General features: G+C 37.3%; 1 protein-coding gene across 5 annotated transcripts in view; it reads left to right on the forward strand.

Annotated features, from left to right (window-relative positions):
- MDM1 (Mdm1 nuclear protein) overlaps positions 1 to 16,357 on the forward strand; it is a 29,936-nt gene extending 13,579 nt beyond the window's left edge. Inside the window, exons 8-15 of one of the 5 annotated variants that reach the window (XM_041757240.1) lie at positions 3,394 to 3,423; positions 3,757 to 3,932; positions 4,942 to 5,250; positions 6,031 to 6,143; positions 6,438 to 6,547; positions 12,003 to 12,258; positions 13,983 to 14,042; positions 15,517 to 16,356. In XM_041757240.1, the coding sequence (XP_041613174.1) occupies positions 3,394 to 3,423; positions 3,757 to 3,932; positions 4,942 to 5,250; positions 6,031 to 6,143; positions 6,438 to 6,547; positions 12,003 to 12,258; positions 13,983 to 14,042; positions 15,517 to 15,629 (1,167 nt within the window). In that variant the 3' untranslated portion in view covers positions 15,630 to 16,356. Of the gene's footprint in view, positions 1 to 3,393; positions 3,424 to 3,756; positions 3,933 to 4,941; positions 5,251 to 6,030; positions 6,144 to 6,437; positions 6,548 to 12,002; positions 12,259 to 13,982; positions 14,075 to 15,516 lie in introns of those variants that run through there. The other 4 variants (XM_041757243.1, XM_041757242.1, XM_041757241.1 and 1 more) reach the window with 4 other exon arrangements.
- Positions 16,358 to 16,677: the final 320 nt, after the last annotated feature.

The following is a 16,677-nucleotide window of genomic DNA, read 5'->3' on the forward strand; positions in this document are numbered from 1 at the left end:
TAGAGGATTATGCCTGGAGTCATGATAAAATGATAGTCCTTATCCTGCCCTGATGGAAGAAAACATTTGTGTTGATGTTAATTTAAGATCTATCTTGACTTTTTTAGACTCAAAAAAAAAAATTCATTGCTAATGGTGGTTGTTAATGTTTAGTGCTATTGTTTGCCTTAACCTCTGCGGGCAAAATAATTCAAATAGTGAATTGGAGCTAGAAAAGAATAAGAAGTTTTAGCTAAATTTTATACTGATGCTGATAGCTGTTTCAGTTAACCAGGTCATAAATATTTAGGGTGGGCTGTATTTTACTTAAATCTTAGATTTTATTTTTAACTTGAAGACATTTACTTTTGTGGCTGCTTATGAAGTATCTACATATAGGGTACTCCCTTATTTCCCACTCCTAACATTTCATGAAGGAATATTATTCACGCTCTTCAAATGCACTTGGACATCAGTGATTTATAATTAGAATGTTAACTTTTTGAGTCCTGTTATAGTTTTCTAGTCCCTATATCATATTCATTTCCTCCTATGTTGTTTGAAATATTAAACTTTTTGAATCTATTTATTTATACTCTAGTGCCTGGGTATCTTATCCTAAGACCCAAGTACGTATTCATATAATATTAGGGTGGTTGATTTTATTTGTCCAGTGACTTATATTTGTTGTCTCCATTATATAACCACTGGCACTATTGCTTTTTAAAACGCTCACTTATAAGGTGGTTTTTATTTTTATTTTTTTATTTTATTTTTTTTTTAAGGTGGTTTGTAATACTAACTAGCATGTTGTGATTGTTTGGTCTCATCCTTAGAATAACTGCTGAACCTGTGTTAAATTTCTTTTTTCTTGATTGTTAGATAATTTTCTAATAATCCAAATGTTAGTTGAGATACTTTTTTTTCTAATGTATCTTCCACAAATAGGACTTTAAGATAAAGTCCCACATTTGAGAGACATACTGTAATTTGACAGATATTGTAAGGATGGCTATGCATAAAGATGACTCATTTTGAGGGGGATAACTTTTGGGGAAAAAATTTATTTTTTAATCTGTTTTTTAATCTGAATTTTCTGTATATAAATGTTAAACAACTTAGTTGAATTCTTATTTTGGACAAAGAAATTCAGAAATGAAAACATTCTACTGAAAGCATTTATATCCTATAATCTGATGGCATTACGTGGAAAGGAGGTGTGTGTTGTTTTAATTGCGTTTGAGTTCATATCCTTTTTAGTGGCTCTGCTTATTGGTTCTTGAGACTGAATTCATACCATTAGGTTTTTTTTTTTTTCTTTTTCTAGTAGAACAGCTTGCTTTAGGAAATACCAACTTTCTATTTTTTTCATCCTAGTTTAGGATCTAGAAGTCTAAAATCATATATTTGTAAACCACTATAACATTAACACTAGGATTATTAATAAAGATTGATGATAAGTTTAAAACATTGAGTTTTGAATGTCAGTAACAAATAGAATTGAATAAAGCTTTATAGAATTTCCATAGTATCTGTTTTTTTTTTAAAAAAAATATTGTTAACAAGTAAAACTGGATTACTGTTCACATGGAGGGGATATTTATCCTTCCTCTCATTCATCAGACAATAGGTCTTCCCACCTGGATGAAATACAGCCTTCTCTGCTGTTCCTTCCCAGTTCACCTTACACAGTCAGGCTGCATTTGAACCATTCCTTCAATTATTATGGCATAGACTATACAGTATTATGATAATTTATCAAGGAGGAGAAAGTTGGCCTCCTCTATCAGACTGTGAGCACACTGAGTGCTGCAGGGACTTCTTGCTTATCTTTGGCTACTAGCCATCCAGCTCAGGCCTAGCACTGAGTCCACACTCAGGACAGGTTGTGTGCTGCATTTTCCTTCACATTGTGTGGTTTATAGATTAATGGGGGAGAATGACAAGAGCAATTAATTCTAGTGGAATGAAATAAGTACTAATGAGGATATGCATGAAGGCCTTTGAGACTGGAGGAGGAAGCTGTGCTAAAGCTTGAAGATTTTATCATGTAGGTGATAATGCAGCTGTGAAACATTTGAAACGTGAGAAGGCTTAATAGAAATAAGATCTGGATTATATCAAGGCACTTTTATAACAAGACCTCTGTGCGTTCAAAACACCCTGGTGAGAGGGTACCTGGCTGGCTCTGCTGGTAGGGCATGCAACTCTTGATCTTGGAGTCCTGAGTTCAAGCCCCACATTGGGCGTGGAGCCTACTTAACAGCAGAGCACCCTGGTTAATGGACTCAAACTGTATATCTCAGTTCCATCTGTTAAATACAAAAACCATTACTGGTAATTTAAAGTTTAGGAGTTAACAGAAATGATAAATGAACATGGCTCAGTTTTTCTTGGCAGTGAAGAAAATATTTTGCATTATCCTTAAGGAATGTTTCAGGTTTGGTTTGTTAGGCCAGTAGGACTCTGCTCGGATTATATGGTTTCTTAGCCACCATGACAGGTACTGTCCTTTGCTTTCAGTAGTTCCCTGCAGATGTAACACTTTCATCCCTTTGCATTCAGGAGTGTCTCCTTAAGGAACTGAGGATGTGTTTCCCCAGTTGCTTTTGCAATGCCAAGTTTATTTGCTTTTTGCCTATAAGTGAAAGAAAATGTTAGCAGACAGCCTCTGCATATCATTTTAATGTTATTAGTCCATCTTTATGATAGGAAAAATTGAGTTTTTAAAGAATAAATACAGATGATTTGAAACAATTTTAAGCTGCAACTTAATTTTTTTGCGTTGTGTAATTGAATTTAGTGAAGCCAGCAGGTGGCAGTGTGACGTATAAAATTAAAGGGTTTCAGAGAGTATAAAAGGCTTAGTTCCAAATGAAAAAATGTTCTTTGCATATTAAGGAATTCAAATTACCTTATAGTTCATCAGAACGGTTTTTTGAATTGTCACTTTGCTGAATATATTACAATTGTTATTTTGTGGGATATTCTTTTATTTAATTTTTTTTTTAAAGTTGAGATTTTGCTGATGCCTAGGGAATGTCGAACAATTGAGAGAAGGCAGTCTCATGATTCTCTCACTGGGAGCTTCGATAGTAGTAGCAGCTAGGACAGAAAGGGTAGGGGTTTGTGGCATGTCACTACTCTTCCAGACGTGGGGAAGTGGGAATAATAATTAGGTTACCTGTTGTTGATAACATTTCAGCCATGTGGGAATGTGGCTGGGTTTCCAGGTATTAATAGGACATCTTGCTTAGTGAATTAAATATTACTAAAAATTATTTTTAAAATATTGATTGACAAGTTTGTTATATATTTAGAAGGAAGAATAATAAGGTATTTCATTGATTCCCATTAATGTTCCGTTATGACATTAACCTGTCATTAAGTTATGTTTCTATATTCCTCTCCTAGGCTTCTCTAAATGCCATGTGGTATGCGGAGGTTGGTCGCTTTTGAGTTTTTAAAAACTGTAATAATGCATAGAGTACTTGTGTAATTTCAGTCGAAATAAGAAGTAGGTGTCAATATTTTTCTTAACTGCTGCAAGTTCTTCCTGCCTGCTGGCCTGAAATAAAATAACTGCATTGCGCTTTAGCTTGACTGTTTTAATTTCTGCTCAAAATGTGCGTTGTCTGATGAATGTCTGTGGCTCCTTTTGCCTTCCCTTCTCCTTGGTCTCTGGCTGTATTTGTGCGTTATTGTTGATAAGCAGCGTGGTGATATTTGCAATCGAGCATTCAGAGTAACACACAGTGTCTCAACTCTCTTGTGTAGGTTAAAGAACTCCGAGAGAAGGCGGAGTTTTACAGGAAACGAGTTCAAGGAACACATTTTTCTCGGGACCATCTGAATCAGCTTCTGTCTGATAACAATCGCTGCTGGGACGTCTCCTCCACAACAAGCTCAGAAGGAACTATTAGTAGTAACATTAGAGCTCTAGATCTTGCTGGGTGAGCTATGTTCTTTGTGGACGGCAAAAAAGTCTGTTGTAGCTTAAGTAGGTCATGGAATCACAGGAAAATGACATGACCACTCAAAATTTGTCTTCTAGTCGGATGAGATTATTCATTATTTTAGTTTATTCTGAGACATAAAGCTTTGTGTAAATAATAATTAAATCTGGAAGACTAGACTTTATAATGTTACTTTTTTAAAATAATGTCTCTTAAGGGTAGAGAATAGGGATGATTATGCAGTAGATGGAAAGAACTTTAAAAGTAAGAAGAAAAGGCAGCAACAACAATGACAACTTAGAGAATATAAGCTAGTAGTACATCCTGTCACCATTCGTTAATGGATTTATGTGGCTAATATGACACTTAGGCCCTGATTCTATGGGAGAGTTCTCTGCTCTTTTGGGTTTTAAAGTGAACATTATTTAACTGTTTGTAAGAGAAATAGCACTTTGATTTGTAGCAAATTATATTTTGGTTGTTCTAGTATTTATTAATATCATCATAAAGCCTAATTGACCTATAAGTTCTAATTATGACATCTGATTTTAAAAATTCACCACAAAATCCATTCCTTAGGAATGTCTGAAAAAGATTACCTAAAGTGTAAAATTTGAATCAGTTTGCTTGATCCTCAAGTACACTTGAGTTTGTGCATAAACCCTAATTGACAAACAAATTAGACTATGTGGAGTCCTAATGTATGTGTGTAAATGCCAGTCCGGGGACACCCATGCGTGTTGTCAGCAGTGGTATGGGCATGCCTTGTGAGAGTAGGAGTGAGAGAAGATGCATATATTTTATTTTGGAGTATTTTCATAGAAAATCCAAATTGTAGCATTATTTTATTATACTGTCCTGTGAACTCTTAATTTGATTTCTTTCTTCAGTACCTGGGCAAGGTAATACTTGTGGGAAACATAGTAGTGAACATTGGAAGGGAATGATAGACTCATTAAAATTAGTATAAGCTCAAACTCAAGTTTGAAACTTTTTTATTATGTAGAGATCCTACAAGCCATAAGACTTTGCAGAAGTGTCCTCCTACAACACTGGAAGAAAAAAGGCCTGTTTTGGAAGAGCAGCCCCAGAAAAATACCACAGAGAAATTGGGCATGTCAGATGCTCCCACCCTACCTGTTAGAAGGCGCCTGGCGTGGGATGCGGAGAACACCAATGAGGGGATGCAGAAACAGCTGCGAGAGGAGGAGGGGGAGGAGGAGGAGAAAATGGAAAAGGACAAGCAGGTTCATTCGGGAGAGCTGGACAAGTTGGAAGTACATGAAAAATCTAAGGCAGACAAGATAAAAGAAGGGTGAGAGTTTTAAGTTAATCGGTATATGGAAGCATTATGCACATGGTTCATATTTTTTGTTTTGTCACTAAGTTCAGTGGCTTACACTCTTGGTTTTATGACTCAGAACAGATGTTACTTTAATGTCACAATGCAGGCATTTCTATCTGATGTTTAATTTGGTTCACGCAGGTATTTGAGTCACCAGTAATTGGTAGTTGAACACTTGAACACTGAGCTACTTGGGCGGCAGTAGTTATAGAATCATTTTAATTTATGTTCCATCAGTTCTCACCTGCCAGTTTTGTAAATGTGTCTGGGACCATGGCTTTCTTTATGATTTAAGGAAAATAGCTGATACTCTTCAATATCAAATGTTTTACCAAAAAGAAAGATAATGTTTGATGATATTAAAATAAGTGATTTCTGCAAATAGCTAATTCTTGTTGATATGTTGATATGTATGTTAATTGCTCTGGGAGGTGGTTCTCTATCACTGATAATGGTGCTTTTGGCTCATAATCTAAATCCCTTATCATTCAGTCATGGGTTTTGCACCTAATAGGAACCTTAGGCCCTGATTTAATGGAGGAATTCTATGTTCTGTGTTGCTGACTTGCAGTGATCTTCCCCTCTTTTCTAGTATTCAGTCACTTTCAATTGCATGTGGATTTGTTATTTTTTTCAGAAACAAAATGGCCTTATCTTATAAATTATGTATTTTATTATTGCACAATAATGACAAAATATTTTAAATTCTATTTTCTGGAGAAAATGCTTCATAGTAGACTGTATTTACAGGTCAGATTCTTCTTCTGTATCTTCTGGAAAAGAAGGCAGGCTTCCTACTCCAAAGCTGAGAGAACTTGGTGGAATCCAAAGGACTCATCATGATCTCACCACTCCAGCTGTTGGTAAGGGGCAAACACTGTAGTTCTTATTTTACGTACTTTTTCTACATGAGAATTTGGTTTGAGACTTGTTGTCTTCTGTATTTTTCTTTCTTTCTTTTTTTTTTTTTTAAAGATTTTATTTATTGATTCATGATAGACACAGAGAGAGAGAGACAGAGGCAGAGGGAGAAGCAGGCTCCCTGGAGGGAGCTTGACGTGGGACTTGATCCTGGGTCTCCAGGATCTGGCACTGGGCTGAAGGCAGCGCCAAACCGCTAGGCCATCAGGGCTGCCCAATCTTCTGTATTTTTCTAGGTGGTGCTGTTTTAGTGTCTCCCTCTAAAGTGAGGCCTTCCGTCCCCGAACCGAGGAAAAGAATGTCTTCTCAGGATGTCGTAGAATCTGCAAAGAATGATTTTAGGAAGGTAAGTACTTATATTTTGGGAGAAAAGCATCTTTTTAGGACATGATTGTTTTAGTTGCATGGAATGAAATGATAGATTCAGATTTTAGAAAATTCTGTGTATCATGTGGAGATGATGTTATTAACCTGTTTTTAGTAAGGCAAAGGCATTAAATTGTTTATTTCTGGCAGTGACATTCTATTTCTGCTGATAACACTTTTTTTTAAAGATTTTATTTATTTATTTAAAAGAGCACAAGCAGAGGGAGAGGGACAAGCAGGCTCCCTGCTGAGCAGGGATCCCGAGACATGAGGCTTGATCCCAGGTCTCTGAGATTATGAACTGAGCTGAAAGCAGACACTTAACTGAGTCACCCAGGTTCCTCTCTGCTGATACACTTTTAAGTCTTATCAATACTAACTCAACAGGAGGAGAGAGAAGAAAAGTAATAGTTTTTATTGAGCATCTACTGTGTTGCAGTTGTATTCCAGCTGTGTTCCAGGCACTGTTTTAGGACTGGAGATATAGCCATGAAAGAAGCAGGTAAAAATTCTGGCCCTTTTTGAGCTTCTGTTCTAGTGAAGAAGAGAGACAATAAACAGGATAAGTAGATACAATACATAGTGTTCTAGATAGTGATAAGTACTAAGAAAAATAAAGCAAGGGAAGTGAATAGGAAGTTCTTGCTGAGAGGGTTGCATTTGAGCAGAATCTGAAGTGGGCGAGAGATTAACCCACATGCTTATGTAGGAAGGCATTCTGGGCAAAAGGAATAGAAAGTGCAAAGTCCCTGAGGCGATCAGGTATCTGATTCCTTGAGGACCAGGCAGAAAGTGAGTGTGGCTGGAGCAGAGAGCGAGAGAAGGGAGAGCAAGAAAAGGCAATGAGTTTGGAGGCATAGTGGGGAACTAAACTGCATAGGGCCTTATTGGGTGTAACAAAGACTTTGAATTTTATTTTGAATGAAATGGGAAGCCTTTGGAGGGGCAAGGAGTGATGTGATTTGACTCAGGTTTTCCCATGGTTACTCTGCCTGCTGTGTTGGGGAAAGACAGTAGGGTTGCAAGAGCAGGGGCATGAAACTAGATAGGAGTCCATTACAATATCCAGGCAAGAAGTGGTGGTGGTTTGGTTCATAGTGGTAGCAGTGGAGGTGATGCGATGAAGTCTGATTCCGGATATGCATTGAAGGCGTAGCTGCCGAGAGTTGCTAATGGTTAAGATACAGAATGGAAGAAAGACAAGAATCAAGGACAACTCAAGATTTTTGGCCTGTACAGTAAGGATGGAGTTGCCATTGAACTGAGATGGGGAGGAGAGTATAAGGAAAAGGTTTGTAGGGGGAAACAGAGAGTTCTATTTTGAACACATTGCATTTGAGAAGCTTATTAGATGTACAAGTAGACATGTTGAATAGGAGTTGCCTTTCTGAGTTTGGAGTATGGGAGGAGAGGTTGGGCTGCAGATACAGATTTGCATCTCTTTACCATATAGATGGCACAGGTATGTGAGGTCTTGAGACTAGGGGAGATCATCAGGGGAGTGGGGAGAGAGAGAGAAGAGTATGGATAGGCAGGTGTCAAACCCCGTTTTTTGATACAGGGTAGTTGAGGTGTGACCAACAAAGAGGCTAAGGAGGAATAGCCAGCGAGGTGGTGGGAAATAGGAGACTGGTACCTTGGAGGTGTCAGTGCTACTGATGGATCAGAAAGGTATGAGAACTGATGATTGGATTTGGCAACAGGGATGTCATCAGTGACCTTGACAAAGGGCAGTTTTGGTGGTGGGGAGGGACAAAAGCCTAAGTGCAAGTGAGTTCAAGAGAAATGAGAGGAATCGGAGGTAGTCATCACAGACAACTTTTTTTTTAGACCTGAGATTTGTTTTCTAGCTCTTTTTTTTTTTTTTTAAAGATTTTATTTATTTATTCATGAGAGACAGAGAGAGAGAGAGAGGCAGAGACACAGGCAGAGGGAGAAGCAGGCTCCATGCAGGGAGCCCTACGTGGGACTCTGGGACTCGATCCCTGGTCTCTAGGATCAAGCCCTGGGCTAAAGGCGGTGCTAAACCGCTGAGCCCCCCCCCCCCCCCCCCCCCCCCCCCCCCCCCCCGCCCCGGGCTGCCCATAGACAATTCTTTTAAGAGTCTTTTCCATGAAGGGGAGTGGAGTAACAGATGGTAGTCGGGAGTAAGGTTAAGATGAAGGAAAGGAGATAACAGCACATTTATATGTTGACAAGAACAGCTTTTTAAAGATTTTTTTTAAATATTATGATTTATTTGAGAGAGAGAGGGAGCAGAAGTAGTGGGGAGGGGCAGAAAGTCAGAAGCAGACTTCCCTCTGAGCAGGGAGCCTGATGCGAGGCTCAATCCCAGGACCCTGAGATCATGACCTGAGCTGAAGGCAGACACTTAACCCACTGATCCACCCAGGAGCCCCAACAAGAACAGTTTTAAAGGCAGAGAAAGATGATGCAGCCCCTTTGCACCTGTGCACTGAGTGCCAAGCACCCCTCGAGATGTTGCGTAGGATGCGGGAGAGGTACGAGTGGAATTGTTGATTTTAGGCACTCTGACAATTCCTCCCTTGTTACAGAGAACGCAGAATATGTGAGCACTGCAGATAAAATAGGGAGATGTGATGATGGGGGCTTTGGGAAAGTGTCTGGATTGTTTCTTGGTAACACATGAAGAAAGACCCTTGCTGAGAAGAAGGCTGGGGAAGAAAAGGTTGGAGGTTTGAGTAAAGAGAAGAAGGCAGGGAGTAGTCTTTTTCCGAGAGTGGGAGAGGGAGCGGGCCAGGGAAATGTGAGATAATGCAGGGCAGCCTGAAAGGCCCATTTAAGGCTAGTGGTCACAGATTTGATGTAAGACCAGTCAGGATGAGTTGTGTGTTTTCCTCCAGACATGTTTGGCTGCAGAGGTTCAGGGTAAGTAGAGAGTTGGATTTAATGGGGGTCCGTGTTTTGTTAAGGGAGTAAGAGGAAATGAGAAAGGGGGTCAGGGAGTTAAGATATAAGCAGGAAGTGATTATGAGGATTGGCCGTGGAAGTTGAGTTTGTTAGGGCAGAAAAATAGGACTTGGGAAGGGAAGGCACAGTGCAGAGGTGACAGGATCATCGGAAGGTCTTGGCAGACTTAAGGACTTGTTGAAATTAGGGTAGCTGTGGCGATTAGTTTTATTTTTTTATTTTTATTTTTATTTTTTTTAAATTTTTTTTTTTTAAATTTTTTTTATTTATTTATGATAGTCACAGAGAGAGAGAGAGGCAGAGACACAGGCGGAGGGAGAAGCAGGCTCCATGCACCGGGAGCCCGACGTGGGATTCGATCCCGGGTCTCCAGGATCGCGCCCTGGGCCAAAGGCAGGCGCCAAACCGCTGCGCCACCCAGGGATCCCCGGCGATTAGTTTTAAAGGCAGGAGGTGGTGGTCAGAAATTAGAATTATGGAGAGGTAGTAGTTAGCAGTAATGGTAATCCCTGCCCTCATGGAGCTTACTATTTCATTTTGAGAAATAGATAATTTTTTAAAAAGATAATTTCAGGTAGTAGCAAGTGCTGTAAATTAAAAAAAAATCACAAAGGACCTCGAAGGTGTGGGTGAGGTTGCTTTACGTTGGGCCATGAGTAGGGGCACCTCTGAAGAGATGACATTTTAGCTAAGACCTCACTCATGAGGGATGTGCCCAGGCAGAGATTAGGGGAGACTGTTTTCCAGTTTGAAAGAACAATAAGTACAAATGTGCAGCAGTGGGAGTTTTAAAGAGTGAGAAGACCAGTGTGACTGAGGCCTGGAGAGGGAAGAGGGGAGAGTAGGAAATGAGCTTTGGAAGGGAGGTTGGGTAAGGAGTGAGGATGTTGTTCTGAGGCACTTGGAAGCCCTGGGAGGGTTTAAAGCCACACAGCAAACGTGATCTGGTCTTCATGATAAAACCACTGGCTGTTCAGTGGAGAATGGGCTATGTGGGGTGGGGCTGGGGCAGTGAGGCCAGTGAGAAGGCCTTGGGGTCACACGCAGATCACCAAGGCCATTAAGTTAAACCTGGGAATGCTACGTGTTACAAAATATTCTAGAGATTTCATTCAGGCCTTTTTTTTTTTTTTTTTTTTTTTTAGCAATAGTGAAGCCAATATGGCAGATCTCAAATTCTGTGTGTGTGTGTGTGTGTGTGTGTGTGTGTGTGTATATAAAAAGAAAAAAAGAACATTCTCCTAAGTGATACCTATAATTAAAAAGGGAAGCAAGAGGAAGATGTGTGGTTTTATTTTGGATCTTGATTTAAAAAAGAAATGTTTTGCTGGGTAAGATCCCAAGCCTTCTCCGCTTTGAATCAAGTAAGTTCTCCAATTGCAAAAAATGATACCTAAGTTCAGAAAGCAGTGTTTTGAATATGGCACTGATAAACCCAAAATCAATGAGAAGGGCTACATTGATAAGCAATAATTAGGAAAATTTGGAACTGTGTTTGATTTCAGTGGTTTGTATTCTCACTAATAAGTAAATTATATGACTTTTAGGAAAGTGATACATTGTCACTGTGGAAAATAGAAATACTGACCAACTTAACAAAATATATGATGTCCCCTCTACTCTTCGGGGGCAGCCACTATTGAATGTTTGAGTTCTTTGGGTTTACAGTGTGTTTATGTGTTGTGCTGCAGATAAGGTTTCACAATCTATTTTTTTTCTCACTTGGCAATGCATTGTGAACATATTCACATATCATTAAATATCACTTACAACTAAATTTTAATAGTGACGTGATATGCAACCTATAGTTACACCGGCTGTTTATTATTGAAACCAGTTTTTAAAAACTAGATGCCCACTGTTATTTCTTAATTTTTCTATTTTGAAAAAATACTGTAAAGAAATCCTCCTTCAGCTACTTTTTTATTCCTAATAATACCTTTTTGTGTGTAAATATTCTCCCAAGTATTACTGTATGATGAAAGAACACAAAGTTTTAAGCTTTTGCTGTTTCACCAGCTCCCTGGGAAGATTGTGCTCCCAACAGCCCTCTAGCAGAGTGCCAATTTTTTCCACATCCTCGTCAATGCTGGGTATTATAGCATGGCTTTTAAAAAAAAAATTAATCTTTTAATCTGGAAAGTGAAAAATTAGTTCCTTGGTGCTTTTATTTTGAAATTATTTGATTACTAATAGGGTAGGATATTTCTGCTCTTTGTCCTTTTTTCCTCAAATTTGTGATTTAAAAATTTTTTTAATGTTTGTATATTTTTATACAGCTAAATATGTCTACCAATAGTGGTTGTAGGATTATAAAATCTTCCTCACATGGAGGTTATATAGATTTTCCCCATACTTTCTCCTAATGCTTTTACAATTATTATTATTATTATTATTATTATTATTATTATTATTATTTACGATTATATTTTGAGTGTTTAAAGGTTTGGTTTTATATATATATGGACATATATATATATGTATCTTTTTTTCCTGTCACTTAGAAAGAAAGTCGCGCCATATCCCTCCTGACTTCTCCAGCTGCTGGTATAAAAACAATTGATCCCCTGCCTTTGAGGGAAGATTCTGAAGCCAATCATATCCCCAAACGTGCTGAGGTAACTCTTCCAGTTTCAAAAATTCCAGAATATTCAACAAATACTCCTGGGCAGTCTCCTTCTCCACCCTGTGCTCCATCCTACTGGCATCCCTCTCGTCGAATTCAGGGCTCTCTGAGAGATCCAGAATTTCAGCATAATGGTAATTATTTTGGTTTTAATTTTTTGTCTTTTAAAATGAAAGTTCTACTGATGGATGCAAAGGCTTAAGCATGTGCTATATGTTAATAAGTTAGGTTACCTAGTTTTTCAGTTAATATAGCAGATGTCTTTAAATGGAAAAAGTCTCCTCTCCTCTCTGGAGCCCTCAGCTGTGCCATAACCCCAGTTCACAACCCCCTAGGTGCCAGTCATGCCCCGTTCCCAGGTGCGATGTCTAAAAATGTCTTCAGATCTTGCTAAATGCTGCCTACATGGAGAATTCAAGGTCATAAGTTATTTTCCTGTCATTTTGTTAAGCTTTGGTCTACTCTTTTCTAGCTTCTACTTTTACTGTTGGAAGTCGTATGCTCTTCTCATTTTTGATCATTGTGTGTGGCTTCTTCCCTTTGGGGATCTCCTCTTCACACTCAGCACTCTGAGCTTTTACAGCGGGTCTCTCCATTTTGCTAGTACTCAGTGAACTTTTTCAGGTGGGGAGCTTGCTTCCTCAGCTCCCTCAAATTGTTGAGTCAGTAATTCCTTCCTCTCCATTTTTTGTTTCCTCCTTGTCTGTCACTCCTTGTTATTCTGATGTTGGACATGATCTTATTTTCTCATCTTACCTTTCCTATTTTCCATCTCTGTCTTTTAAGGGTTACTTATTTTTATTTCCTCCTGAGTTTTAAAAAAAAATTGTGCTATATTTTTTAATTTAAGAATTTTTTTTTTAACACTGATTACTCCAAAAAAAAAAAAAAAAAACCACTGATTACTCCTTTTATACAGCATCATGTTCTTCTTTTATGGATGTCATGTTCTATCTCTTTGAAGAGAGAAATGATATATGTAATTTCCCCTGTTTGTAATATGGTGCCTTGCCCTCTGTTGAACTTGAGTCCTTTAGTCACAGTAGTACTGATAACTTTTTGGAGATGAAACCTCTATTCCACTTTTGGGAGGAAGGGTGGTTAGCCAGCTGTGTAGATTTAAAGGATTTGGCAGACTGTTGTATTAAAGCAGTTTCCTGGCTCAGCCTTACTTTCACTCCAATTTTCAGGGGTACTTGATACTCCTAAACCTGAGCCAGGAGATGAGAACAAATTGGTTGCTTCTTGGTTTCCTACCTCTGCTGGTTTAGGATTCAGCGTAGGTATGACAATATGCACTCAGTGCTTTTCTGTTTGCTTTCCAGTTACCAAAATTTTGTTGTTGTCTCATTGTCTCATTTTCTCTGTTCTGTGGGTTTATGTCATGTTTGTAAATGTGTGTAGTCCATCTACCATCTCTAAACAGAAGTCCACAGCATTTCTTGAGGTACCTGTGGGGCACAGTCAGTTAAGTGTCTGACCCGGCCTCAGCTCAGGTCGGAATCTCAAGGTCATGAGATTGAGCCCCACAGAGCCTACTTAAGACTTTCTCCCTCTTTCTCTGCCTCTCCACCCTTCTCCCCAATAAATAAATAAATCTTTAAAAACAGAAGCCTACTGCATTTCTTTAAAGTTAGAATAGATCAATATTGTCACTGTAAAGAATTCTAGAAGTTTTGTTGTTTATTTACATATTTGCTTAGCACATTGTAAATTAGTGAATGGCCTGTTGATAATTTCTATTAAAAATATAAAGTCACTAAAATTTTTGATAGTCTACTTTCACTAAGGTTTTCCTATAAATAAGATATACTGTTAAGTGGCTTTGAAGGTAATTTTTCTACCTTTTTTTTTTAAGTGGGAAAAGCAAAGATGAACAAGTTCCAGTTGCCTCAGCATGAAGTCTTTAATGATGAAGGTATTTCAGTAGTGAAGTAACATATGATCAAAGTATGAAGTTTTGTTATATGGTAGTTTATAGTAGTGTTATGATCTTAACATTGGGTTAGCACTTTATAGTTTACAAAGCACCTCCACAGATACTAGTTCATTAGATCTGTGAAACCCTGAGAGGAGTGTGAAGTTATCTCCATTTACAAATGAGTAAACTGGGACCTAAAATCAGTAAACTGGGACCTAAAATCTTCAATTTTTTTTTTTTAGGGCAAACAGATGATAAGAGATTATGCCTAGCAATTATACTTGAGGTCAATACTCTGTCTTTCCAACCTGGCTAGCTGGGGGCTCAGGAGTTTGGTCTAGCATATCTATTATTTTTTTCAAGTGTTTATTATCAATTTTCAATTCTCAAAAAAATATGATTAGGGAAAATGGACTTTTTTTTTCTTGTGTAGCAGTCATTCTGACAAATTCATTTGCTTTTAATAGTGGCAGGAGGAATTTTGAATTCCTGGTGTGAACAATCAAAATTATTAATTTAACTCATCCTAAAATATATGATCTGAATTTATAGATTTTTGGATTTGAAAGTAAATTTGAATTAATACTTTATGTATTATAAGTTCATGTGTATTAAAGATTTTCTTTCCTCTTAGCAAACTTAGGACTTTTTTCAGAATTCAATGAGCTAGAAATCAAGTTATTGTTTTTGAAATGCAGACATTTGGACACTAAATCCAATTGTATTTTCTTCTTAATAGAAAAACATTGTTGGGATCCCTGGGTGGCGCAGCGGTTTGGCGCCTGCCTTTGGCCCAGGGCGCGATCCTGGAGACCCGGGATCGAATCCCACATCAGGCTCCCGGCGCATGGAGCCTGCTTCTCCCTCTGCCTGTGTCTCTGCCTCTCTCTCTTTCTCTCTGTATGACTATCATAAATAAATAAAATTAAAAAAAAAAAATAGAAAAACATTGTTTACAAATAAACATAATAGATTTGCTTGCTCAGAATGAGGAATTTCTGTAATAATTAAGGGTAGCATGTTAAAGTCAAACATTATTTCTACCTTAAGTAAGATTATTTTGGAAATGTAAGTTTTATGTTAAGGTAGAGCATTTTGTTTTTAAAATGCTTAAGCTTTTTGCTTAGAACAGCTGTACTTTTTAAAGTAGGACGAGACAGTATGATGATGAATTGTTTCCAAGTAATGCTGAAATCATAGGCCATGTGTTTATTAGGTAACGATATTGTGGGATTTCAGGCAGGAAACAGAATGCTCATTTAACATTAAAATGTTTGATTTCTAAATATGGTAATTTTTATGAACTCACCTGAAAATGTCAATATCTTCTATTTTTATAATTTTATTATTTTTTTCTGACCAGTGAATATTGACATTACAAAACTTGATGCTTTTAATTTTCTGTTAATGTTATAAAACAGTATTTTTATTAGCAATATTTTCTGCACTGATTATATTTTTTTCATTGCAGATGAGGACAGATTATCTGAGATTTCTGCTCGTTCTGCAGCTTCTAGTCTCCGGGCTTTTCAAACTCTGGCACGAGCTCAGAAAAGGAAGGAGAATTTCTGGGGCAAAACATAATTAAACATATATGTAGTTGGGTTGCATAACAATCTAGGGAACCATTGGCATAATTTTTCTTTATTGCTTTACTATGTTGAAACTTTTTTAAGTGTTTGGATTTTTTCCCCAACATTTCCTACTTAAAAAGAATTGGTCGACTTTTCAATAGCCAATTCAGTTTAGTTGGAAAATTTTAACACAGGCTCATAGAAATTCAACTTACAGAATTCTTTTGACACCCACCCCAAAGTACAAAGACGTAGATTTCTTCACATGTTGTAAGTCTTGTATCAAGCATAGCTGGTAGAATTATGAATTTTACCTATCCACAGAATATTCTGAAAAATGAACAAAAGTAAAGTGAAAATTAAGATCCAGGTGTGAAGTATGTATTCCTTGAAGATTGGTTATGTGTATCCTTATAATTTGTATATGTCATAAGATGAATTTGTCATTCGTGTGACATTTGCTGTAGTCTTTATTTTAGGACCTTCTGTATGTGGTTGCAGTGTTAAGACAATTGTACTTTAAATTGAACATATGAGCTGTATATATTTTTCTTATTTATGTAACAAAGTCTGCTGAGAGAATATGTATATTTTTGACCTTTGTGTGTATTCTATTTGTATAAGGACTTTGGCTTACATTTGAATAATGTCTCAATTTTGAAAAAATATTTGTATAATGGAGAGTTAAAACTTTGTAGACATTTTGAATAAAAATTGATCAAGTATTTCAATTCTGTTTGTTTGAAGTCTTTGGCTTGTCCTCCAGAAAGTCACTACATGGAATAATTATCTTTTAGAAACATTTTGCTCATAGTGGGATAACTAAATGTTCTACTTCTTTTGCAATGAAATTTAAGTCCATAATAATTTTGTATGAATATAAGAAAAATACAGTATTTCCAAGGTAGACTCATTTTCAAAAATTTAACACATACTTTTTGATTGTTCTTCACTTGTAGAACATGTTTTGTTTTCTTACTCTTCACTTTGTAGATCATAAACCTAATTTTCTAAAAAATGTAAATTTCATAAATATTACATGTGATGTTTACGAGAAT

The sequence above is a fragment of the Vulpes lagopus genome, chromosome 5 (assembly GCF_018345385.1).
Source record: "Vulpes lagopus strain Blue_001 chromosome 5, ASM1834538v1, whole genome shotgun sequence".
Taxonomy (NCBI): domain Eukaryota; kingdom Metazoa; phylum Chordata; class Mammalia; order Carnivora; family Canidae; genus Vulpes; species Vulpes lagopus.